We start from the raw sequence: 26,343 nt of genomic DNA, 5'->3' as shown, positions 1-26,343 counted from the left end.
AGCAGAATGACTGAACACCATTGGATGCAATGTGATCTCTTCAGTCATACTCTGGCAGACGGTGTTGTTGGTGAACTAAATCTAATTAATATTCATTTTTTCCCTGTCTGCTGTGTAGGCCTGGTAACCCATGAGCAACAGTCTACAGCCTGTCTGTATTGTGCTGTGGTCTGGTAAATGATGCTAAATCGCTTCCTGGCACAACCAAAACCTATAAACTCCCAACCAAAAAATAGAACTAAATGTGTTTGTATGCTTAGGGAAGATGGAAATAAATGGGATCATATGTCTTTATAGAGCTTTATATAGTAACTGCAGGATAAAAATGGTGTAATCATTTAGCTATCAGAAGTTTTCATGTGGTAGTGTAATGTCAGTGCATGTGTGTAAGTGCGTGTAGGCGATTTAGTTGGTTTAACATTTGACCGGCAACAAAGCAAGAATGTGCCTTAAGTGATTTTCCAGAGAGAATCCATTTTCCTGATCATTCATATAGCTCTAAATATGAAGAATTCTCCATGCTGCACGACTATTTTCAGCAGGATCGTAAAATAAGCTTCTCTTATCAAGCTCCTCCTAAACCTCTCAACATCACTAGCTTAACACTGTGCAGAGAGGAGAAACTTGAGGCAAACTGTAGATTTTTCAACTCAGGGTGGATCCCAATGGGAAGTCAAGGGCAGCTACTGCAGGTGAATGGTAGAGTACTTACTGTAGGTTGCATAACATATTGTTGATGAGGCATCCATGACGTACTCTGGACCTGAAGGGAAAGACATAAAATGTAAAATGATGGTTACAATGTGAATTTTCCTCAGTCTTAGTTCCAAGTAGTGTCCTGCATAAAGCAATAAACTCTCTTCAAATATTCACAATATGTTCAAATACTCTCCAGTCTGGAGGTTTAGAATGATTGCTTTGGCTTTAATACACCAGAATGGGCGAAGTTCACACAGTTTAAGTCGTGTGAAAGAATTGTAAGAAGAAATTTTAAGTCTGGAGGCAGAAAATCTCCCTCATATCTCCTCATTATTGCTAACAATACGACCTGTGTACAAAGCCCATAAATTAAACCCTTTCTTTATTATCATAATAACATTAATTTCATATCCAGTCATGTTGTGAGACAGGTGAAAGGTTGTGAACATTTTAAGAACAGAGAACCACGATCCATAAAATCTCAGTGGGATTATTTCATATAAAAGAAACAGAGGAGCGGGAAACAGAACTTTTGCTTTTTTGTGAGCCAAAATTCACAGGTATGCCAAGTTATTGCCAGGGGAAACTATCCAGACATGCATATTTACAAATACCGGTGAGAAAGGTAAAGAGACGGTGAAACAGTGACAGAGGCAATGATCAAGAGGGCTGAAGGAATGGAGGAACAAACAGGGCTCTTAGATGTGCTGGAGAGAGGAATTAGACAGCTTGTAGCAGACAAACACACAGGCTGGCCACTGATCCTGGTAAAATGATTAGATTAAACAAAAACAAACATGGAATAATCTGCTATAAGAGCAATCAATTCCCTGAGCCAACCCAAACGTGTGATTTGGATCCGCACCTAAACAAGCTTGATATTCTATAACATTAAGCCAAGTCTGTTTGTTTATACTTGGCAATATTTGTTCTCCCCCAGCTGAACAGGAGACCAGACAGACAGAGGAAGAGCTCATCGTTAAATGCTTATCTTCAGCGTTTTTCCAACCCAGATACTGCATGACCATCATGTGATTTAAATAACAGAGAGCTGAGCTGTAGTTTCGAGGGTTGAGACTTAAGGTCTCTTTACACTCTACATGCCTTTGGGCGGTTCTTGATGAGATTTGTCATGAGAGACGTGAAAAAGATGTGGTGAAATATTTGGTCATCCACCAAATCGTACTGAGTCTGTCCAGTCCATCAGCCAGTTAAGAGTTTTGGAAAAGAAAGAGGATCTGTTTTAAAAATCTTTAGTGTCAAACATAATATGACTTCTGCTATAACCTAGTTTTTTTTTTCTTTCTAAAATGTACATTGTTGTGCTACGATTCACCAGACATTCATTGCACCATCTGACCAAGAAAATTAATTTTTACAGTCTGACAGAGATTGCAAACTGAGACTTTATTAGAACTATAACTCAGAGTGTGTCGTGCAATGACTTGGCAAGACCCTGTTCTTGTCACACAATCTGCAGGAGCCTTTGAGTTACAATAATAGGGATTTAAGACTCGATGGGGATTTGACTGACCCTAATAGTTGACTTTAGACACAAATCAAACAAAAGTCTTGAGTTTTGATCTGGAAAAATTACAGAACAATAGAAATTGGATAAAACAGCGTCAGGCAGATCAACACAACTTAAGGCATTCAAGACTTGGCTTGGATTTGCCCCTAAAGATTTAAAACATCTCTTATGAAGGAGTTGTTGTTCGGGTGGTTATTCTACAGTTACAGAAGGTTCAGGTTCACTGAATTAAAACATTATACCACTCAGGTGAGGGAATGGTATAATGTGCATGACCTAAGAAGCTCTCCACCTCTGGCTGAACTTCATTACTTGTGCTACCATTTAAAACAGCCTGTCAGCCAACAAGCCAAGAAGACGGTCAGTCCGTTGTTAAGTGAGTCAGCCAGCCTCACAGTCATCCAGTTGGCCACCATTCTGTCCAGTCACATGCAAAGCCAAACAGGGAGCCAGGGAGCCAGTTAGCTAGTTAGCAAGCCAGTCAGTCACACATCCAACCAGCCAGCCACATATTTAGTCAGCCAGTGAGCCAGTCTGCAGAGCCAGCAGCCAGTGATGTAAACCAGGCTACGGCTGGCTGGCTGGCGGTACAGGCTGAAATCTTGGTAGTGATCTGGCCTGGACCAGTTCCTGTCTTATGGATCATCAAAGCTGTTTTTCCAGGAAACAAAGCCAATCATCATTCAAGCTCAACCGAGCCAGGCTTAAAGGACCAGTGTGTAAGATTTAGGGGGATCTACTGACAGAAATGGAATATAATAGTCATAAGTTTGTTTTCATTGGTGCATAATAACCTTGAATTAAGAAATGTTGTGTTTTTTTTAGTTTAGAATGAGCCCTTTATCTACATAGAGTCCTTGTCCATGGAGCCTGTCATGTTTCACCGCCCTGTTTCTGCTTTAGCCCACCACAGAAAAAACAAACACTGTCTCTAGAAAGGGCCTTTCGCATTTTTCTTCAAGTTTTGCGGCCATCGTAGGTTCTTCTACACGCTTTAAAGGGAGGGGTGATTGCGAGGAATATTCAGTTGGTTGCAATCTACAACCTCTCTGCTAGATGTCACTAAATCTTACACACTGGCCCTTTAAGAGAACACCAGAACACGGCTGTTGGAATGGGTCATTTGAAGATTTGGTAAATCAATGCCATCAGTATATCAGCTCAAGAAATATCCACTCAACATAAACATAAAAGGAGGAATGGCATATACAGTCATTTCTATGCACCTTGAAATTTTCATTAAAAAGGCAATAGTTTCCATCATAAAAGGAAGTGATTTCCTTTTGTCTGGCATATATGGCTGCCTGGCTTGTCTTCCCTTTTTCTTTTTCCTCTGTCTCTTTGTACTTGAATAGAAGATGAAGGACTCACCTTCCTGCCGTGACTGGCTGAAGGGCAATATTACAGGAAGCGGCGGCAGAGCTGCCCGATATTGAAACTGTGAGGATTAATATTCCTCAAAAGCCTGGCCATTGTTTTTGATAAATCAATTTGGGAAGCCTTCCGAGAGCGGATTAGAGACGCGCCCTGGCCCACTTTTCCCCCCTCTTACTCTCTCCCCTACTCCTCCACCACAGGTACTGGACCAGAGTTTTAATCAAGCGTGCCTCAAAGACGGGCAGAGCAACCTTCAGAAACACCGCTCCTCTGCCCCCCCCCCCCCACCACCCCATCCGACACCATCACCACCACCTCGACTATCTTTCCTCCTCTCCCTAGTTGTCTTTCTCTCCATCTGTCCCTCCTATTGTCCTATCTATCCTTCATCTCTTTTCTCTCGCTCACTATCCTCGTCTGTCACTCTCCGCATACCAAACAGAGCTGATGTTAAATGATAGCGTCTGAGCGGGAGGGCACAGTGGCAGAGCCTCTTGATGTTTAGATTCGGCAAAAGGGTGCTGCGTAAAATGTGCGGTGACGGAAAACGGTTAACACTCCTGACATCTCACACAGGCAATTTTCACGTTCCTGTTCTGTTCTGTTTCATTACCCCACAGATCACAGCCGTGAGGAATGTGAAAATTCACTTTGGAACAGGAAGCGATGGTATCAAAGTTAGTAAAAATAAAAATAAAACAAAAAAAAAACTCAGCTGAGAGAGCACAGAAGAGGTCAAGAAATTGGGAGGGAGGAGAGTGTGTTATTTTTTTTCCTTGACACTTTCATTCTTGATGGGTGATTTTCTTTTTTTCCCCCTGTCAGCCTTTTTTTTTTATCCTTTTTTTGGTGGCTTGTTTTCTGATGCCTGTTGTGTTTGCCGCCTACGAAACAGATGTCATCGAGCACAGCTGGAGCAGTGAAGAAACGATTAGAGAAGAAGAGAGAACCTCATGCTGTTTTGCAACCCGCCCCCTCTCTTCTATCTCCCTACACAAAGTAAACCACCCTATTAAACACCACACACACAGACACCTGATATGTGGAGACGGGGGAAGCAGCGATGAAGGGCGTGATGGAGGTCTGTGCGATCATGCGGTTGGTGGCGATGCTGTAAGGCGAGGAGTAGAACCTGAGGAGGAACAGAGAGGAGGAGGGCAAGGAAGAGAGGAAAACGAGGAGAGGGAGGTAAAAAGGAGAGGACATCAAGAGAACAGAGAGAGGAGATAACAGTAAGACAATGTTCTTACATAAGAATCAGTTTGTCATATTCATTTTAGGCATTAGAACATCATGTAAATATTAAGTTGTAGTATTTTACCACAAAAGTAGGGTGTTGACAGACATATTTTGTTCTATACACAGGTCTCTCTGTACATATAAGAAAGAAAAATACACTTGCAAACTAAGACACACACACACACACACACACACACACACACACACACACACACACACACACACACACACACACACACACACAGACATCAATACACACACTGTGGATTTATCTTACAGCTTGTTCAGAGCAAACACTTGGCCATATATATTGTATTTCGCACGCCACATAAAAGTTTCATGAAGTGTCTTATAGCGTTCTCAATTGAAAAGTCTGGTTTTATCACATCAAATTCAGCTTTGTCATCGTATAAAATAGGAGGTTGTCTGTTGTTTTTAGTTTTTTCCCCCCCACATGGATTCTACCAGTAAGGCTACACTGTACTGTGCTGGCAGGCTGGATTAAGTAGCACGCTTGTACGCTGAGCTTTGAGAAAACTCGGTACATTTCAAGAAGCCGAGGTTTGACTTGAGCTGTTGAAAAGCGAGGTGGTCTGCTACGCTACTTTATCTCATTGCTGAAGGTTTATAGCAACTAAAAGACACTCTGATCCCCTAAGAAGCTGAGTGGGACGACCAATAGTCTACGTCATCTGAGCTGAAGATCACATTACTGGCCAGTGATATTAGATATGTTTTGTGCAAAGCTTCAAGATGGATCAGTTCTCCATTGTGTTATATTTTAACCCTGTTTGGTGTCCTGCACTCCAGGCCGTCATTAACAGCTCTAAAAACATAAATGTTTTCTTCAACTTGATTTCTTTTTCTAATTTTGGGAAGAATTGCTTATAAATGTGATTTTGAACTATATTTCTCTCATTGGAGTTTTATAACAGTTCATTCACAAGAAGTCTAACAGGGAATTAAACCTGTCTGGGTCAAACAGACCCCGAAACATAAGTAATGGATGATAACATACTGTATTGTACAATGTTTTTTTGTCTGTGAGTTTTTGTCCAACAAAAGGAATATATATGGGTGCATAGCCCACATAACATAAAATATGAATATTTCCTTAGTTATTGTCAGAAGACAAGAAATAACACTTCTGAAGGGAAAAAGGGTTGATTTTGCAATTATTAATACAATTAGGAAATAATGCCAGCATCAACAAAACACAAGGGTTGAAACCCGCCCTTCGTCTTAGGCTGGATTTCATCTCAAAACAGAAACAAAAACTTTACTTTTCGGGACTTCTCTGAAAGTATACCGTTAAATGTATTCATATATTAATGCAAACTAGAAAAATGTAAATTCAGTCCCACCATAGCAATATAATGTATATGCATTATATATGTGGTATTTGCATAATAATTATACTTTTAATTCAGTAATCCCATTAGCACTTGAATTTTTGATGTCCCAGTAAGCACGGTCTGACTAATGTGAAGCAGCATTTCTGATTTCATTTTCAGTTTTAGTTCAACTGCATTTTCATTCTCAAGTTTTCATTAGCATTTGAATAAATTGACTATATATGTCTACATTTTGTGCTAGCTGATTCACCCATCTGTTATTTTCTACATTGCATTAAGCTGACTACTTCTACATTATTTGCTGAAGAATTCACCCCATTTCCTCATTGCTCGGAATAGGATCATTAGGTGTAGCAAGAGTGAATCTTCCAATTCCTTGTGGGTTTGTTGCTTAATATAAATAACTGTGGGGTTTTAATTTGCTGGATTTGCAGTGAGTGATACGTTTGGTTGAGATTGACTCAGAGTCACTGGGGGATAAGTGGTTTAGGAAGCGGGGAGCGAGGAGCTTCCTGTGAATGACTGAGGCCAGGGGGAGACAGAGGGGAGCCTCAGTACTCTCCTTCCTGTCTCAGTACTGCAGGGGAAAATAAAACACGTTGTCGGGTCATTTATTTCCACAGTACCATTAAATTGTGACATGAGGACACAGAAACACACAGGAACACACACATATATGAAGACCCAAACTCCAGATACACACACACTAGGTCGCTCAGCCACCATTTGCCATTCTTCACCCGACTTCTCCAATGAAAACCGATATTTTAAGTCCATATAGATTTCCTTAATCAAACAGTAACAAAGTGCAGACAGTACATTAATCTTTATGTATGACAGTAGTATTGACTGGGGTCCTATGAGCCAAGAGGTGAGTGTATTAGATAGTGCCAAGGATGGATTGAACGTTAGGCTCTTACCCGTTCTGCATTGCAGCGGGATCGTATGTTAACGCCATGCCAGTCTGAAAGAGAAAAAACAAAAAAAACATACAGGATTAATCACAATTTAAGAGAGTTGGAGCAGGAAAAAAAAACGAAACAAAGAAAACCAAAAAACATTTAAACAGCTACAACAGACTATGTGACAATTGATAAGACATTACAGATAATAAAGTTGGTCATTATAGAGCATTTAGAGCCTTCATTTATTTATATGTTTTGTTCTAGTTCTTTGCACAGTATTAAAAGTAGTTCCACACTTGATAAATACACCCTCTTACAAAGAGTTAGATGAGACACCATCTAATGTTTTTTTGAACAGATTACACAAACAAGACAGAACGTGTTAATTAGAGAGCTTTAGAGGTGCTGTTAGGTGATTTTTTTAATCTTTGGACATTGCCAGACTGTTAAAGCTATGCTGCCTTCTAGCCGTAACTTCATAGTTAGTGTACAGCATGAAAGACGTATCAATCTTCTCATCTAGCTTTTGGCAACAGAGTGAAAAAGCACATTTTCAAACAGTTATTTTAAGGCTTAATGACAGTTGTGTGTAGGACCAAAAACTGAGACGGAAGCAGAAATCCTGCACACTGTCACTTGTGCTCACTTTATTTAGTTGAAACGTTTCAGAGGGTAAACCTTAGTCAGGTAAGATTAATTGCCTGTTAATGGTATATGCACTTGCACACATGTAGATTGGACTGCATTCTGTCACTGTCACCAACTATTGTGCCTTAGTATGCATTTTATATCTCTGCGAACTCTGTCAACTCGATCCTGCACAGCCATTCCTCAAAAGAAAAATGACCTATACAGTATATAGTTGTGTTTGAGTGACAGACACCATTTAGCAACCGTATTCTAATCATTAACCACAGAAGTGACACAATTCAGATGATGTCAATACAAGGTGATACATTTCCATACTGAGAGATGGTGGGTTGGCTAGATTGATAGAAGTCTAAAACTGGGCTAAGCTGCAGGAGACCACTGTTCACTTCCTGTTTCTACGCACGAGTGAAATGTGTACAACTGCAAGTCGGGTCAGATTTAAAAAAAATGTAACTATGACTGTCATGGTGTTTACTGTTGCCATGACAAAGAAGATAGCCTAACTTTAACCCTTATTCTGACTCATAATTAGTCTTTACACCAATTCACATAATTCCCCATCAGTCATTAATTAATGTTTGATTAATTGTTAATGAAGCTGTAAGAGAGCAAACAGAGTGTGTTCTATTTATTTATGGAAAAAAATAGATTCACAATCCCTATTTTATGATCAAGGAGAATATTTTATAGAATGTGAGGAATACAACAACATGTTTGAATTGTGTTTTTTGAATTTTTGCATATAAAAAAAAGTGTATCAGCTGCACAAAAATGTAAAAAATAAAAAATCTGTTGGTAATACTGTGTGTCAAGTTAGGAAAAGTCCAGCTAAAAGAAAAGTGTACAGTTTGTTTTTACAGCTCTCAAATGTAAAAAATGGTTCAAATTTGACACTGAACAGTATGTAAGGGTTAAGGAAGTAGTGACTTTACCCCACACCATGTTTCAAGTGATCATTTTAACCCATGCCATGATCTTTCTCTAATGCTAACCAAGTGGTTCAACATAACCAGATCTTAACCCCTGGCGCTGTCACCAGTAAAACAATTATTGTTTAACAGTGATTTGTAACCATTGTGGAAAACACAGATAAAAGCAGTGTATTAGAAAAGGCTCCTATGGGTCATTCTGGACAGCATGGAACAATCGATCTGCGTGGTTCTTTAATTGTGATGATGTGTTGTTCCTGCACCGATGTCTTCAAGATAATTCGCTGTACCTTTATTGTACTTGGGGAATAACGCGATTTAGATCGTGATTCTTTTCGTTCAAAATGAATTAAATCACATGAAAATCAACTCATTTCAAATTGGAAAAAATGACAAGTGACAAACCCAATGTGGGAAAAAGCTTAGTCAATAGTACAAACTGCATTAGTATCGAGAACGCCTCTTTTTCTATTTCCGTCACGTACAATCATGTTTTTATGAATGGGAGGAAATGAAGAAATGCCCTTTGGAGAGAAAGGGAGTGAGTAGAAAACAGAGTTCTTTGTCTGCCGATGGTGTGTGTGTGTGTGCATGTGTGTGCATGTGTGTGTAAGTGTGCATGTGTGTACACTAGTGAGTGTGTGAGGCCCTCTTAGAGTCCAGGAGAGAAACCTGTGCGCCGCAATCCGTCATCTGCATTCCTGAAGGTTCTCTCCCGGTGGAGAGCTAATCCGATTTCTTTTAACCGGAGGCTGCTGAGGACGGCAGATTTCATCAGCATACACACACGCACACACACACGCACGTACACACACTGCCCTTCCTCTCCCTTACTTTAGTCTCTCTCCCTCTATTTTCTTTTCACATCATCTTGTATCCTCTTCCTTCCTTTCCTTTCTCCCTTCATCCCTCACCCACCTCATCTCTTAATCTACCCCCATCCTGTTTTCCTGTACTGCTCTTTTGCCCTTGTTCCTTCAGAGGTCTACCTACATGAGCTATACTGTTAAGGGAATAGTGGCTCAGAGGAGCAGGGGGGGGGATCAGTGAGCCTCGACCGAACCCACGAGAGTGAGCAAAAACAGAGAATCTTTACCGAATGAATAAGCCCTCACTTGTAGAGGGGAGGTGCGGAGTGTGTGTGTCTTTGCAGGTGTGTGTGCGTACATGGTGGTAGGCTTTTGTGTTCAATTTATGCGAGACAGCATTTGCACATAAAGTTTAAAAAGGCTTTCAGAGACATTATGTGTAAAGCTGTAAAGGCTAGATGAAGGGAATGCATCAGCTCCTGCGCTATATAAATATCTTCAGCTTTATTCATGTGGCTATCACCTCAATGTGTCCATGAATATTCCTTCCTGTGTACATATTTATACACTTTCTTTACACTAAATGTAAGATCAAAGAATCTTGCTGCATGCCTGTTACCGTACATGCCTATCTGCTTGTTCGTGTGTGTTGAAATGTGTGCTAATAGCAGTGGCAGACATGGCCAGTTGTCTGGTGAGGCTGATAACTCCCCTAAGTGCCGCCTTTGGTTCCATGTGCTGATGAATTCCACAGCAGAGGATCTCCTGACCGGGGGAACCTGCATGGCCAATGACTGATTACTGATGCAGTCAGCTTTTGGCTCCGCAGCAACCAGTGGAAAGGAAAAGACGGAGACAGTTTGTGTATACTGTTGTCTGAGGTTGATCCAAAACCGAACCAAAAAAAACCTGACTATATACTGTACAGACTCTGTGGAGCAAAGCTTGGCACTGATGAAAGCCGCCACAGGCAAGCAGACCTTGCTTTAAAAAGGGGTAATAACAAAGTATGTTCATTTTGCAAACCAAATTAGGTAAAAATGTGAGTTGAACTTCTTCAACTCACCATCATTTAAGAGAAAACGTCTCGCCAGACCTTTAGAAATTTGAATCCAAAAAAACATCCCCTACTGTAAATAAAATGTCAAACTGTTGTATGTTGGCAGGATTCGATTCCAAACTACTGTACAAACAAAAGCTGTAAAGAATGACTCACTTTATGCATCTTGCAGTTAGTCATTAATTCAACTTAAGCAAGCTGGGAAAAATTATTTTGCATTAATATCTTTTCATCTGTGCTCTTGGGTGTGCAATTGTATTTTGTCTTAGTAATGCATTTTCAATGCAAATGTAAATGTATATTATCATACAAAAAAGGCAGCTTTTTTAAACAAACAAAAAATTAGTTGTGTATTTATATGCATGTATTCATAATCTTAAAAGGGGTTGAGTGAGGACAGCCTATATGAGGCAGCTGTAAGGACACCTGTGCTGTACAGTTCTTATACAGGAAAGCCGAGCCAAGCCATCGTCTCACTCCCTCTCTCTTTCTCTCTCTCTCTCTCTCTCTCTCTCTCTCTCTCTGTCTCTCCCTCTCTCTCACACACACACACACACACACACACACACACACACACACACACACACACACACACACACACACACACACACACACACACACACACCCTCCTTGAATTTTTTCCTTCTGTACACAGATTCGCTCTCTATTTTTTCTTCCTGCCTCGTGGCCACACACATAGAGACACACACACACACACACACGGACATCTGTCAGAGTGGAGAGCTGGATGTTTTTTTTTCATCTACACTCATTCCCCAAGAGTAGGTGCTTGAGAAGTGTGACTTTGAAAGTTTTTTGTGTGTAGGAGTGTGTGTTTGTGAAAGAGAGCGAGAAAGTGAAAAGAAAGAGAGAGAGGGAGAGAGAGAGAAAACAATGAGCACCCATGGCGCTTGTGTATGTGTGTGTGTGTGTGTGTGTGTGTGTGTGTGTGTGTGTGTGTGTGTGTGTGTGTGTGTGTGTGTGTGTGTGTGTGTGTGTGTGTGTGTGTGTGTGCTGCAAAAAAATGCAGTGACTAATATGTTTGTCAGCATGAGACAGCGAGAGACAGCACTTTCTAGACTCCCACTTTGGGTAGTTTACAAGAAAATCTGTCATATATTTCTCAATCCTCACCACCAGCCACCCTGCAGCACTCAACCCCATGTAACTCCTGACTGATCATGCAATGTGTTCCCTCTCTCTTTCTTTCCCTTACTCTCAGTGAGTCACTCGCTCTCTCACTCTCCCCATATGTTGCTGTGGGATCTGGGACGACTTCAAACACGGGGAGAAAGAGACAGAAAGACAAAGTGGGATCGAAAAGAGACAAGATGGAGAAAGTGCTAGAAGATAGAAAAGAAAGACTGAGAGAGATGAAGAGAGTGAGAGAAAGAGCAGGGTGAGCTATACTGCTGTGATGCAGAGAGAGAGAGAGAGAGAGAGAGAGAGAGAGAAAGCGAGAGAGAGAGGGAGAGAAAGAGAGAGGGTAGAGAGACATGGAGAGAGAGAGAGAGAGAGAGAGAGAGAGAGAGAGAGAGAGAAAGAGAGAGAGATGGAGAGAGAGAGAGAGAGAGTAATAGATGGTGTGGGCTGTTGCTCCTCTTCATCTGTCTGCCACAGGGGGCAAGGTGAGGAATGGTTTCAGCGCTGATAAACGGACTAACATGTGATGCCTATCTCCCATCTCCCTCTGCCCTCTCTGCACAGCTGATCAATGACCACATGGATGCGTGTGCACACACACACACACACACACACACACACACACACACACACACACACACACACACACACACACACACACACACACACACACACACACACACACACACACACACACACACACACACACACACACACTAATTATGAGGGTATTCCTCTTGATTCTGCAGGTGTGAATGCATATAGAAAGCATTGCAACCAGGTGTCAATACAATCGGTACAGTTTTGTTACATCCTGCACAACAACTCAAAAGGTCTCCTAATTCCATCTCTACTTGCATATTGAGATGCAATCACAGTAATGGCTAAATATAGATATTAGGAATGCCAATTAATTCCAGGTATAAATGCAAAGGCTCATGTTCAGATGTAAATATAAGCCAATGTATCTGGACACAGATTTCATGTTCATAAGAGATGCACATGGGGTGTGACTGTACTGTATATACTCCTCCTTTATCCTTAATGTTAACATTTGCCACTAAATATCAAGCATTTCATTTCATCTAATGTGAAATTTAAACTTATTTTCCAACCATGTTTTCTCTTCTTTGACTAGCCTATATAAATCACATATATTACAACATATTAATATATTAAGTCTCCTTATCCTCTCCATTTTTTCTCTTACCGCTCTGTCCATATGTATGAAGCTGTTTTTTATTCATGATAATATATTTATATATTTATAATTTATTCATAATTAGAATTAAGCACGTTAAGATATCTGGCTAATGTGATGACTAGCTAACGTTGCTGATTACATTCGAATTACAGATAAAATGTTTACCACTGAGTTTTACCACTGAATTAATTAAACATGAAACTCTAATCCTGAAACAGTCTTGCTGGTATAACCTGCCAGCCGAATATCTTCTCCGGTAACTCAGACAGTGTTCAGGATTATGTATGTATTTAAAAGCTCCATATGTTTGGTTAAACCGTCTTGAGATTTGCTTTGAATTATTCCATCAAAATTCAGTGGTTATAGGATATTGTGCTATATCTGTGACTGGAATAGATTCTTTTGTTATTAATCAAGATTAATACATTTTAAAATGAAATGATTACATCGGTGGCACAAACTAGGGCCAGTTGATCATCGCATCATTAACTTACTTGCAGATTGGGTGAGAGTACATGTTAAATAATGGTCATTGACTGTTTGCGTTGTTGAATAGCTTTTAAATCCAGTTGCTCAAGTTGTTATGCTTGGAAAATGTCTTTTTCTCACTATTTCAGAGAAAACATGTACACTGAAAAAAAGGGCTCCTGAGACTCCCTCCAACAGCAGGCAGACCACATTAGTGAACACCAGGACTGTGTCTTGGAGGTCCATTGACAAAGCTGTGGTGGTGGAGTATGTGGTCCAGCTGTGCTGCATTGTTGAGCAAGAACCATTTAGAAAGAAGGAGAAGAAGGAACTGCTGCCTAATGCAAAAATGATGTCATGGTTGACCCTGCACTCCATGATTGATGATGCCTCAAAGGGAATGAAGGAGGCCATGAGGGGATTTGACCATATCGCCACCATCACCGACTGCTGGTCTGTCAGAAGGCGGAGCTTCATTGGTGTTACTGCTCATTGGACCCTGACCCTGACAAAAGATGCTCAGTAGTGCTAGCCTGTAAACTGAGAACAACAACAGATAACAACACTAATGTCATAAAAGCTATCCACGTTTTCGTTGAAGATTAGAACAACAATAAAGGGAAGTGAAAGTGATGCATCTCAACCAGGTGAGGATCAAGAGGGAGTGAAGAAGCAGAGTTTGTGTCAGCGCTTCTGAATGGGTATGACAAAATAGGAATAGTGAAAATTAAGTGAACAGGTGTACATTTTGACACTTGACGAATCAATTATGGATGCATGGATGGTGCATGAAACTAAATTTATAGACATCAAATTAAAACACACTATTTAGTAAAGAATCTTAGGTTGGAGTCGAGACAAGTTAGAAAGTTTATTAATCTCATCGTTTATATATTCGTCCTCCTACATCAAGCTCCCAAGATCCCTCACTGCAGCAAGTTGATGTCACCAGGCCCAGTTTATCTAATGAAGATGTCTCCTTCTCTGCCCTGCTGTCATCGCAAGCACAAGACAACTCCAAACAACTGGACGGATCTTGGCCTGTTCAGCAGATCACATGGATTGCTGAAAATCCTTTACAGCTGTGTGCAAGCTGTCTGTGAATCTGAACGAGCCTCTACCTGCCTCAGCAGCCTGTGAAAGGCTTTTTAGCATCACAGGATTCGTCTTCAGCTCAAGAAGAGCGAGACTGAATTCTTGCAATTTTGAAAACCAACTTCTTTTGATGATGAACAGTACTTTTTTTTTTGTTTCAAGTAAAGACTGGATTTTTACTGTAGGGAAATAAAGGAGGAAGGAAGGTGGGAGGGACAGACTAATGAAGGAATGGGAGGGAAGAAAAAACAGTTCTTTAAATTAGTAAGTTGTGAAGACCTACATTTTCTTCATGAGTAATGAAGGCTCCATTTTCAAAGTGATGTACATGCTTAAAAGAATAAACTTCATAATTCCCAAAATTATGGCCACTTGCTTTTTTATAAGCAGCATTAACTTTTACTTTCAATACTTAAACACATGTATTAACAGAAAATTACTTTTGATACTTGAAACAGTAAAAATTAAATATACTAATAGGTGATTTTAACTTTGACCAAAGTCATTTTTGGTAGGATATCTGTACCTACTTTTACTCAAGTGAGGCTTTCAGGTATTTCATCCACTACTGTCAAAGTGCAAACGATAAAAAAAAAACTTTATTCTAATCTTAAACCTTTAAGCTCAAGTCCTAAGGCTGGCTGAATTTACCCTAAAATATAAACCAAATACTGCATTTCAAAGTTTGGGAGTTAAAATAACCTCAATTTGCAAAACAATGTCTCCAGTTTGAAGGTCTAAATCTCTTATGCGTCCTCTCAAGGATAGCAAAACATCAGTTCATAAAGATACAAACAAATAAATTCAGGGACGCTCGAGCGTGTTCTGTCACACACTCAGACAGTTAAACATCAGCCTTTCAGTCATGCCACATGCCTTTACAACATGGCAGACGAGAGAGAGAGAGAGAGACAGAGAGAGAGAGAGAGAGAGAGAGAGAGAGAGAGAGAGAGAGAGAGAGAGAGAGAGAGAGAGAGAGAGAGAGAGAGAGAGAGAGAGAGAGAGAGCAGGAGGGATGCAGAGGAAGGACATAACAGTTTGTCACAGAGGCCAAACGAAGTACTTTAAACCAAGATGGATACAGAGATAGGCGCATACAGAATTTGAATGTAGGTATGTGTCTCTGCCTTTTGAAGGTTAACTTGTAATTCTATTTGTGCTTTTATAAAGAAAAACACACATAGCCAGTGGATATCTGTGTATGTGGGACCAAACTTGTCTCCTAAAATGTATGTTCATACCTTAAATAGTCACTCTGAGCAACTAAAGCATGGGGAATGTGTTAATGGTCATATTTGGAAAAAATTAAAACACTTGGTGGAGGATAGGGAAAGATTAAATACACATTTAAAGCACGAGATGTGACACATTTACTTCATATTTAGCTAGACTCATAATACTTCCCCAATGTTAACCAAGTGTTGCGGTAGCCTAAACCTAAGATGCAGGATTCGAAATCCCAGTCTTATTGGGTTGGAAAAAACATAGCCAAATTAGCTGTGTATATATATATATATATTGTATGAGACAGGGTAAGTGCAACATAATAAGCAGGTGTTTTAACATCATGTCTTTGTGTGTATACTGTAGAGGATGTAAAGGGTGGTGAATAAATGCAGCAAAAGGACAAAAGGGATGTTTTCTCCATTTTGGAAGTGTAAGTATAATTTCATTTTTCTTTGTCCTATGGCACCCTTCAAGATGAAGTACACACACAAACACACACACACACAGTCTGTACATACAGTCATCTCACTTTACCTTAAGTCAACTTAGCTGACCCTGTCAACGTGTGGGCCTATGAGGGGATGTAGCAATGTGATTTAGGTTAAACACGCTTCACTGGCTTATAGGTTTTAGGGCTGCTGAACATGTGATGGACAGGTACAAACACACACACACACACACACACACACACACACACACACACACACTCACACACACACACACACAAACACACAGATGGCCAGTGTACTACTCCACCAACCCCTTCTCAACAACCCCCCCCCAAAGACACACAGAGAGCATGTGTTTTCTGAAGGACAAACATTTCATCTCCCATGGTCTACCCTACCTTGCCGTTTCAGCACAACTGTCAGCCTCTTTCAATGTGTATGTGTGTGTGTGTGTGTGTGCGGGGGGGGGGGGGGGGGGTCGTGCATTCACTATATTGTACTGTATATAGTCCAGTCTGAAACACTCCTCTACCTGTCTCCTCTGTGTGTCCTTCACAGTATAGCCGGTTGGTAGAGACTCTAACCTTGTCTCCACATGTTGCTGATGAATACGTTACCATAGCACTGTATCCAATTTCATGTTTCCCAGCATTCTGATGCATGGCAAGAATTTATGTAGTAGTCAGTGAGGTGTTTGGCTTGAGATGCAATTTACATGACAGCTTCTATACATCTGGGGGCAGTTTGATCGATATCTGGGATATTTTCTTTTCTTTCTTAAACAGCTCCATACCTTAGAGTAACTACAAATGACAGGCAGTGATGGTTTACATAGAGCCAGATGCTGTAGCCAACTTATCTAGGGGCCTCTAATAACACACCTTAGGGAGGAGTTTGTTATTATAAATGCCATTACATCAGACGTAAACACCTTGTTTAATGCGTCACCATACTGCATTTTTGGCCAAGTCTCAGCCCCCTTGTTATGACCTCTTGCACATTGCATTTGCACTTGTTCAGTAAATTTGTAAATCTCTGTGTTGCATTGCCATGCAATCCATCATCTGAGGATAGAATAAACTCTCAAAGAGGTGGTGATATAGTGAGAATGTGTACAACTGGTTAGAAAGCTAAAGTAGGATAGTAAAGGTTGACAACATTAGCTCCTGATCTGAATCAGTTATGTTGCTACAATAGGATTTTCTTACTCATCTTTTATTCAGTGGATATTAGTGAGAACACTGTGATGAGGTGCCAATTCCCTTTACAGCTTTCAAAATATTGTACTTCTTCATGCCAACATTGTATACTGTACTAGCTTGAAGGTTCATTCTTGATCTTTGGCACATCTTATTACTGGGTCAAACTAAAGTCATCAACCAGGAGAGTGCGAACCATCTTTTTTATAGAGACAGGGGTAACAATGTGGCTGAATGCTAGAGAAAAATCAAGTAAAGTAGACCAGTGAATTATGATTTGTCCTTGATGAATACTAACACTTGTGAGTCATGGTTTGCTGGTCATTTGATCCAATTGCTTTAAATATAGTGCCTGTGATGTGTTTGCATCTTGATGAGCAAACCTGAGGAGCTGGTTGTGAAATGCATTGCTCACTAAAAAAAACAACCTCTTATCTCATGTAGAAATAAAGAACAATTTCTAGAGACCTGGTGTACAGAGATATCCGCAAAACAACACTGATTTGTTATGCTGTACCTGCAGAGTGTGGAAGAGTTTTCTTTCAGAGTAAATAAACTCTATAGTTCTGGGACATTTTGAAGGAGAACAGCATATGCTTAGGTGTAACTTACCTCGCCTTCTCTGTGCCACGGCCTTCCGTTCTGAGGGTACTTGCTCTGGCTCTGGCGTTTCTTCTGCCCTCCGTCGGCAAATTTGCACAGCAAAGGCTCATTGGGAGCTGCAGGGGGAAAGAGAGACAGAGGACAAAAAACATGTTAGGACGACTGCATCCTGTGACCCCACAGAAGCCTTATTGAACTGTGTCCCATTTCTCTTCTCCAACCATTGCATCTCTCTCTCTCTCCTCCCTCCTCTCTGCCCTCCTATGGAGCTCCTAGACAAATTCCCAGACTGTCGATGTTGGCAGGCCCTCCCTACCCCGGCCCAGGCTGGCAGCCCATGAAAGAGCATTGCAGGGTATTGTTGAAATAATAATCACAGTAATCGCTCTTGTAAATACCTCTGAGATGGTAATGCAGGACCGCTCTGTCAGCCAAAGCTTATTTCTAGAAGGCGTTCCTGTTCCTGACGCATAATCCCTTTGTGTTTTACTTTAACAGCCATCTTCTCTTTTATTTGAAATTTTATGCCTTTTTCCACTTCGCAACCATCACTGCAAGCATCTCTCTGGGCTGTGCTGTGTGAGTAAAGGCTGTCATAGATATTAATGTTACTGTTCTAGGAGTGGACACTGGGGGCAGCATAACCATTTCTGATGGTAGGAGCAACAGTGAGAGAGGATTGACACAAGTGCCGTCATTTCAGAGCTGGCAAGTGTCTATAATCAACCAGCAGGAAAAAATGACATGAAATAACTTAGTAATCAAATTAAAACAAGAAAAAAGCTCCCTGTATGGCGACCTCATCGAAGCTGTCTCTGTATCAAAAGCCTTTTTTATGCATAATTGCCAATAAAAGGTTGATGAATGTGTGGTGATGACCTACGTCGCTGTAAAGATAACTCCTCAAAGGGCATTTTCTCACACCTGAGCTGCAGGTGGGCACCAAAAGAGAAAAAAAATGGATTCAGGTGGAGTACTCTACTGATGAGATAATGTAGATACTGAAAGGCAGGCTCAATGAAAGATGAGAGTGAAAGAAAAAAAAACTGCAGAAAAAAAAGGCCTTAGTGAGCTTTTCTCGTGAGAAACGGTTGGCTCTCTTGGCCGGAGATCTGGGGGTCTTAACAGCGTCCATCCCTTTTTCAGCCTGCGTCAGCGACATTGGAATCTCTCACTGGAAGCAGACTGAGGAGATGAGAGAGGGACACTTGGACGATAGCAGCAGTGTTGGCGGTGTGGATAAACTTAAATGAAACACAGGAAAGAGGAGGAGAAACAAGACCAAAGCAAAAAGCAAAAGAGTGAAACTGATTAGAGAATTGGGTGAGTGACTACGTGAGCAACAAGGGAACAAACAGAGCCAGAGTGAGAATCTACACCAGGATCAAACACTCATTCCCTGGGAGGGTTGCACAGCTCAGCTACAGTACAGTACACACTGAGCCAGCGAGCTTGTCCAAACACTGAACCGCTGCTGCCCTGCACCTGCTGGCTTAGAAGAAACCTGTCGGCTGCCCTGTCATCGCATTCACATTACAGGCCTGGCAGCTCGTGACACGGCCGCTCTGTGACGACGCAGGCCAATGACGAGGCTGTCTGCAGGAGGCGAGCAACGGGACCTTTCATCACGCCACGCCAGAGATGACACCAACCAAGAGAATTGTTGATGCTTTAATCTCCGATCCCAGATGTTAGAGGTGCTCGGGCCTTGATAATAATACAGTATCACATGACAAGAGAGAAATGAGATGCTGTCTGGATGGAAAAAGGAGTGACAGCAATAAAAGAACCTAAAGTGAAGTGAAGTTATGACAAGCTGAATGAAATGATTCGGGCATTAATGAGCTAACAGGATGATTTGTTTATTAATTTCCATTTTCTGACATGCTGCTATTGTAACTGCTGCCACATTTGGGGGAGAATTATTTTGTAATTACAGTAGGTGTCTGATATGCAAATGAGCAGAGGGCTGTCGAGGTGGCAAAATTGTGTGTGTGCACCTTTATGTGAGTGGAAGGCTACTATACTGTAGAGCCAAATACAAACAAACGTCTATAAAAAAAACCAAAAGAACACACACAGTGTGCATGTGTCTGTGTGGCTTTAGGGGCTACTATGGGACCAAACTTTTGAGAGTCTGCCCAGGAGAATGTAGCCAGGAAGGGAGAATGAGAGAGATGCTGAAGAAAAACAACAAAGGCTCTTCCAAACCTCTCCTCTGGCACTCTGGGAGATAATTAGCTATCAGAGAAATTTGGAGAATCTGACACAGGCCGTGCGGACGTTCCCCCTGCAACTACATCCCCAGTTCCCATAGTGAACTAGCCAATTTGTTTAAGACTCCAGCCCAAGATCAACAGCCTCACACCACCCCACCCACCTTGTGAACACACTTACCCCTCTATGGCCCTCACATACACACCCTCCTTTTGCCCTTAAAGTCTCTCTGCTATAACCAGTGAAAACACACAGAAATACCCACATGCACATACACAATACAAACTGCTGCCAGTCTAAAAATCGCTCTGGGACCTCTCACCACACACCGTCATCACTGGCACAGCCTAGAGCAAACTGGGCCACTGGCTGTACATACTAGCTTGCTGATGCTGCGTCTTTAGGACACAAGTTCCAAGTACAACACATTTCACGCCGGCTCCAGCATTTGTTGTAGGGGGCCGCTTGAAAAAGAAAAAGCTCAGTTATGAACCAATTTGCTACCCTGTAATGATCCTAAATCATGGGAAAAAGGCATAAAGTGTTTTTGGTTAGAGGTCAACTACTGCCGCTAACAAGGTGCTCCATGGGAACTCTTAATTGTTTTTTTTTTATGTGGGTTGCCCTAGGAACTGGTAAACACGTTAACGAGGGGTGACTGGAGAAAAGTACACATGCATGTGTACATGTGCACAACCACACTCACACACAAAAGAGCAAGAGGATCAGTGCTAAAAAGAGTTTATTGAGAGTAAGACATCTGTGCTGCTAGCCTCGCTTGATAGCAGCCTTGGCTCAATCATACTCCAGAGTATCCTTTTGGCTCTGAAGAGATAGTCATGGCTTTCTGCTCATCAATAGACACATTACCACCCAGTAAAAAAAAAACAATAAGTACATGCAGATGTATTTCTCTACAATGGTGCAATAAAAATAGCCATTTAAATTGAAGCTTGTTGCAAGTTTCACTTATTAGCGCTGCGTGCATAAGTAATTATTGCTGTTACTGTTGTTTCCTGGGCCCGCATCTGGGGGAAATCAACCTTTTTTCTGCTGAATATCAGCCAGAGCGGCGAGAACACCAGATTTCACCATTTCTTTTCCTCCTGGTATCTGAAGACGAAGGGAGATTGCGTGCTCCGGATGGTCTGGCAAGGGCCAGCTGAATAACACTTGATACATGAATGCAAATCAGCACATGTATTATAATACATCAATGTCAGTGCGTCATACATTCATCCGCTGTTCAGAATTGGACCGTACATCTGTTTGGCCTGAATTGGTGAAATCAATGCAGGAATGCTCCCGAGCTGCAGCGGGGCTGGGTAAAAAATGTTTTGCTCAGTGAAACAGCTAGCTTTTCACCATCAAGACAGTTACAAAAGAAGCCTCTCACAAGGGCTTGGAGTCAAACCGTGCTGGCCTTGCTTTGCTCTGAGAGTGTGCAAAGCCCTCAAGAGGACGAACAGAGAGAACTGTTCAGCCACTTGTACCAAAATATGTCACTCTGAAAAAGCTGCAGTGAAAGGAAGCTTTCCACTTCTCTATGACATCTTTGGTTAAAGGTTTCTTCAGGTTCTTGGCTTGACGTTCTACGAGGTAAGTATGTCTGAGAAGTCATCTGGATGGCTCTCTGTGTTTTACTGTGAGGACATGTTTGGAGAGAACAGGGAAAAGGAAAAAAGAGGACAGTATTTTATTGGAATTCTGCTGTACTCTGACGCTGCTCGAGGGGATCTCTAATTGGATCAACAACTGTCTGATTCCCATCAGCCAGCTTGACCTGTCTGCCCTGACTGAGGAGGCTGTCTTATGGGAAAGAGATGGAAGAAGAGTGCGAGGGAGAGAGAAAGAGACACAGACAGATACAGGAAAGCAGAACAAGCACAAGGGACACAGTTCTAGAAATAGACGAAGATGAAGAAAAGCTAGTGGAGCCAGATGTTACAGTAGAAACAAACATGAGTACAGGTGGACAAGAAAGATGAGAACACACATGGTGTGGCATATACGTCGCTATTTTCAAGAGCCATAAGGACTCTGAATGACCGCCAACCAGGAAGGCAGGCAACATCCCTACAGGCAGGGCTTTTGACAGATCCCAGTCGATATCTCTCACAACTGCCACGCTGGCCTCGCATCCTTCAGCATGGAAATGAAGACAGTCTGCCAGCCGTTTTGCTGACAGGGACGGCACACATGGCTCAATGACACGGCCCGATAAATGAAGCGAGTGCTGAGAGGAGAGCACAGCAGAGAACGAGACAAAGAGGAGAGGGAGAGGGAGAAAGATGGAAAGACAGATACGGTGCCATAGAGAGACAAGAAGACACAGGGACACAGCGAGACAGAGGCCAAAAAACATTCGCTGAAGGTAGAAGTGACAGGTGGAGTCCAGTTTTTTACCCCCCTTCTAATCCATATAGTATAGATGAGTGAGTGAGAAGAGTGGAGGAAGAAGGATGTCAACAACGCCTCGCTTCTCGCCCCGCATCCGCTACACATGCTCCAAGGCTATTGATCAGCCCTTACTCAGACTTTCCCATAGAGGGCTCCTGCAGCACACCAGCCAGTTCAGGCCTGAGATGATATTATGGATTACGGGAAGGGAAGTGGAGGGAAGAGCCCTGGATGCGGGCAGTAGAAGCCTGATCGATGAGCTATTGCGCACTTAACAAGAGTAATGTTATGTAGGGAGCCTCTGACATGCTAATCCATCTCTCACTCTCTCCGTCTGTCTCCCTCGATCGCATCTCTCTCTGTCGTGGTTATCTCTTGCCTCTGTATCGCTCTCTCCATTTCTATCTATCTATCTATCTATCTATCTATCTATCTATCTATCTATCTATCTATCTATCTATCTATCTATCTATCTATCTATCTATCTATCTATCTATCTGTCTGTCTCTCTATTTAAATATCTGTGTCTGTCTCTTTATGGACCACTCAGACAAATAAACAAAGCTGATGGATGAGATGAGCTCCATGTGTGTCTGATACAAAGTCAGTCTATAATGCAGCAGGCGACTAGAATTGATTGAAACCATCTTATGTGCACAAAAACGTGCACACATCACTTTTCTAAGTATTCCAATTCTCAAATACTGAGAAAAGTGATGTGTGCATGTTTTTGTGAGTGCCTAAGAAGCAGTCCGGGAGTATGAAGACACATCTGTGAAAAGGTGAAGAATATTTTGCATATATACAGAGCTGTAATAATTTCAGCAGATAAAAATATGGGTGAATATGATTGCACCTTCCAAAGTACTGACTCTGAATTAATCTGCTTTTACAGTAAATGTGTGAGCTTCAAGCATAGCGTCAAACAGGCAGGTTTAGCTGGTAGCCAACTCCAGTGAGACACCGAGGTACCAGCAAAACAGTTAGGAGGAGAACTTCATTTTAGCTTAATCAGCTAATTCCACTCGCCATTCCCGACACTACGGTTGCCATGGTGAGTAAACAAATAACTAAAAGCAAAGGAGCAGACAGAGGTGTGTGAGTGAGTAGAAGTCAGTGTATGTGTGTTGGCCAATTCTGCTCACAATCCTTCATCCATATATTAAAATAAGATTTATACGAGCAGACAGTCCTGACCGCATTCATTCCAAATGACATAGCTGAGCGTCGCTGGTTCCTGTAGTCAGCTGCAATTTTAAAGTGGCGGTGGCAGATGTTTCTAATGCTTAAGCCACACATGCGCTGCTGCACACTGCCAGCATCTTTGTTACTGGTTCTCTGGTATCAGCGGCTGCTTTACACAGCTGGCCAGGGTGGCAATTACAAGCGGCCGCATTGCGGTTGGTTCAAAATTGTAAGAGTACAGTATGAGATTGAAAACACTATTTGTGGATTGGATTCGAAATATCATCCCAGCTAAGAAAACACCACAATTTGCAAGAGACGACGTGACTCAATACGTCAGATGAATGTAGTAGTGAGCCAAGTGGAATTACTGTTTGGTCTTAAAGACATTATAACAGTCATCCAAAAATGATTGATGTACTACTTACAGCATTAACTGCGTATATACTGTATATTGTATGACATAGATGACATAAATTTTACTCACATTTTATACACTAGACTACAAATGAACATTAAAAAAAAGAAGACACATTTTGAAGTTGCGGGTTTCTAAGCAATGATTTGGTCTCCAATTTATCTTCACATTTCACACATTGATGAATGCTCTTTGGTTGAGCACACCAATCAGAGACTCACTCACAGATCACAATAACTGTAATCCACAAGAAGTGTGTGTTTTTTTCTAAGTACCCCTTTGCTAAACTACACTGAGAAATAAAATAACAATGTGTTACAGATTTTGATTGTAACAAAAAAAAACTAATCCAAATTAAAACTACAGTGTAAGGGTTTTGATTATGCAAATATGAATAGCCAGACTATTAGTTCATGCAGCCATTCCATTATCAATAAATACATATAAACAATTAATGCAAACGTTTCATTGCAAAACAAAGCAAGTCTCCCGTGAAATGAACTAAAAAAGAAAGAAGCCTCCATTAGACACTAAACAAACAAATACTAAAAATGACTGTTTTCATGGCGTAAATGAAAATTAGATCTTCACTGGATTTCTTTAGCCTTGTGGTGTCAAACTGGTCTGTTCTGGTCTTTTAATGGCAAACAGTTTTGGCTGCAGTAGAGGAACTTGCAGGCAGCTGCTGTTGTACTTATGCCTGTGGGGGCTGACTTCTGCTGCCACTGTCTGTGTCACCGCCTGTGTGGGCAGACAGTGAAGCTAGGTCTGTCCCTGTTAGTGCAGTATAACACTGCCAACGCCTCCAGTGACCTGTGAAACCTCCCATCTATAGAGATGAATCATACAGATGGTCGCTTTGTAATTCAACATAACTGCCTACCCACAAGACCTAAAGCAAATATTTCTGAGTATATATGACACTGGTATATATAAGAATAAGAATAAATCAGTTTTGAGCTCTGCAGCTCACCTTAAAAGCACAATGCACTGTAGTCTGTGTTCATAGATGTTTTTATGGTGATGGCTTCCTTATTTACATCAAGCATTTGAACTACTTTAACCTCTTGTTCATCTTTATGCAGCTTCCATATAATGGTACTGCAAATTTTATTTATGTTTATTTATCAATGCAAGGTTTTGCTGAGCATGCATGCTATTTTTCAGCACTGTGCTGCTTGACATTCATAGAGGTACAAAAACTTGCACTAAAAGTGCATTACAAAAAGTCTTCTATTGTTGGCCAGCATGAAACTCAAACGAAAAATTGGATATCAGGTGTCTGGTTAAATGGTACCTTGCCTCTCATATCATATCCCAGCTGGTCCAGGGATTCAAACATGATTTTCCAGTTATAAGTGGGGTTATCTAACCTTTAGGCTACCATTGCCTGCAGATTTATAATGACATTTGAACAGAGATGGAAAATATGCTTGGAGCTGCAAATAGAAGAAAGCCACATCAGTGAGAGTAGCATGGCGCTCACAGAGGAAAGTATACAAAAGGCTGTGTGTCCGTTAACTAGGTTTCCACCGTAGGGGCTTCCAGTAACAACAGTATAGACAGGAAAGAAAATGAAATTACAGCACAATAAATGAATTATCAATAAAGAACCCTCAATACTGTATCTGAGGGAGGATCAATATGCCACAGCCGGCCTGCAATGTGGGCCGAGCGCTGAGGGCAAGCCTATAGCTGCGGGACCAGCCAGATCAATAATGTCACTGGGGGTGATTGACGATCAATGCTGCCAGTGACGTTGATTTATGATCAATGAAAGCAGGCCACCAGACTAATAAGGGGGGAAGGGACGGAGGGTGTGCGTGTGTGAAAGGGAGTTCCATAGCGTCCCCTTTACAGTAACTGATTGGGGATCGATGAAGAGTGGCACCGTGGCTGATTAGGGATCAGGCGACTCTGTGGCAGAGGAAGGCAGCTATGTGTGAGAGGATTTGGTTGGCTGCGTGGAGACTGGCCTGTCTGAGCCGAGCAGAGCTGCAGAGACTGTAATTAAAGCTGTGCTGAAAGGAGCTTTCCACTGGTTGATAGAAGGTGCAGGTGCAGCTCTCTTTGCTCTTTCACTTTCAAAAAAGCAGCCCTACACACACACACACACACACACACACATACACACACAAACACACACACACACGCACACGCAGCACAAGAACGTCTGCACT

At 41.5% G+C, this 26,343-nt stretch overlaps 1 protein-coding gene across 2 annotated transcripts in view; it reads right to left on the bottom strand.

The window, feature by feature from the left end:
* Positions 1–26,343, bottom strand: part of rbms3 (RNA binding motif, single stranded interacting protein) — a 196,203-nt gene that overhangs the window by 28,033 nt on the left and 141,827 nt on the right. For both annotated transcript variants that reach the window (XM_062435758.1, XM_062435759.1), the window contains exons 7-10: positions 17,953–18,059; positions 7,122–7,165; positions 4,643–4,739; positions 713–763 (exon numbers count right to left, since the gene is read on the bottom strand). In XM_062435758.1, coding sequence (XP_062291742.1) covers positions 713–763; positions 4,643–4,739; positions 7,122–7,165; positions 17,953–18,059 — 299 coding nt within the window. The remainder of the gene's footprint in view (positions 1–712; positions 764–4,642; positions 4,740–7,121; positions 7,166–17,952; positions 18,060–26,343) is intronic.

The sequence above is a fragment of the Scomber scombrus genome, chromosome 16 (genome assembly GCF_963691925.1).
Source record: "Scomber scombrus chromosome 16, fScoSco1.1, whole genome shotgun sequence".
Classification (NCBI taxonomy): Eukaryota; Metazoa; Chordata; class Actinopteri; order Scombriformes; family Scombridae; genus Scomber; species Scomber scombrus.
Note: the sequence above shows the minus strand (reverse complement) of the source record. Positions and strands in the feature narration are given on the sequence as shown.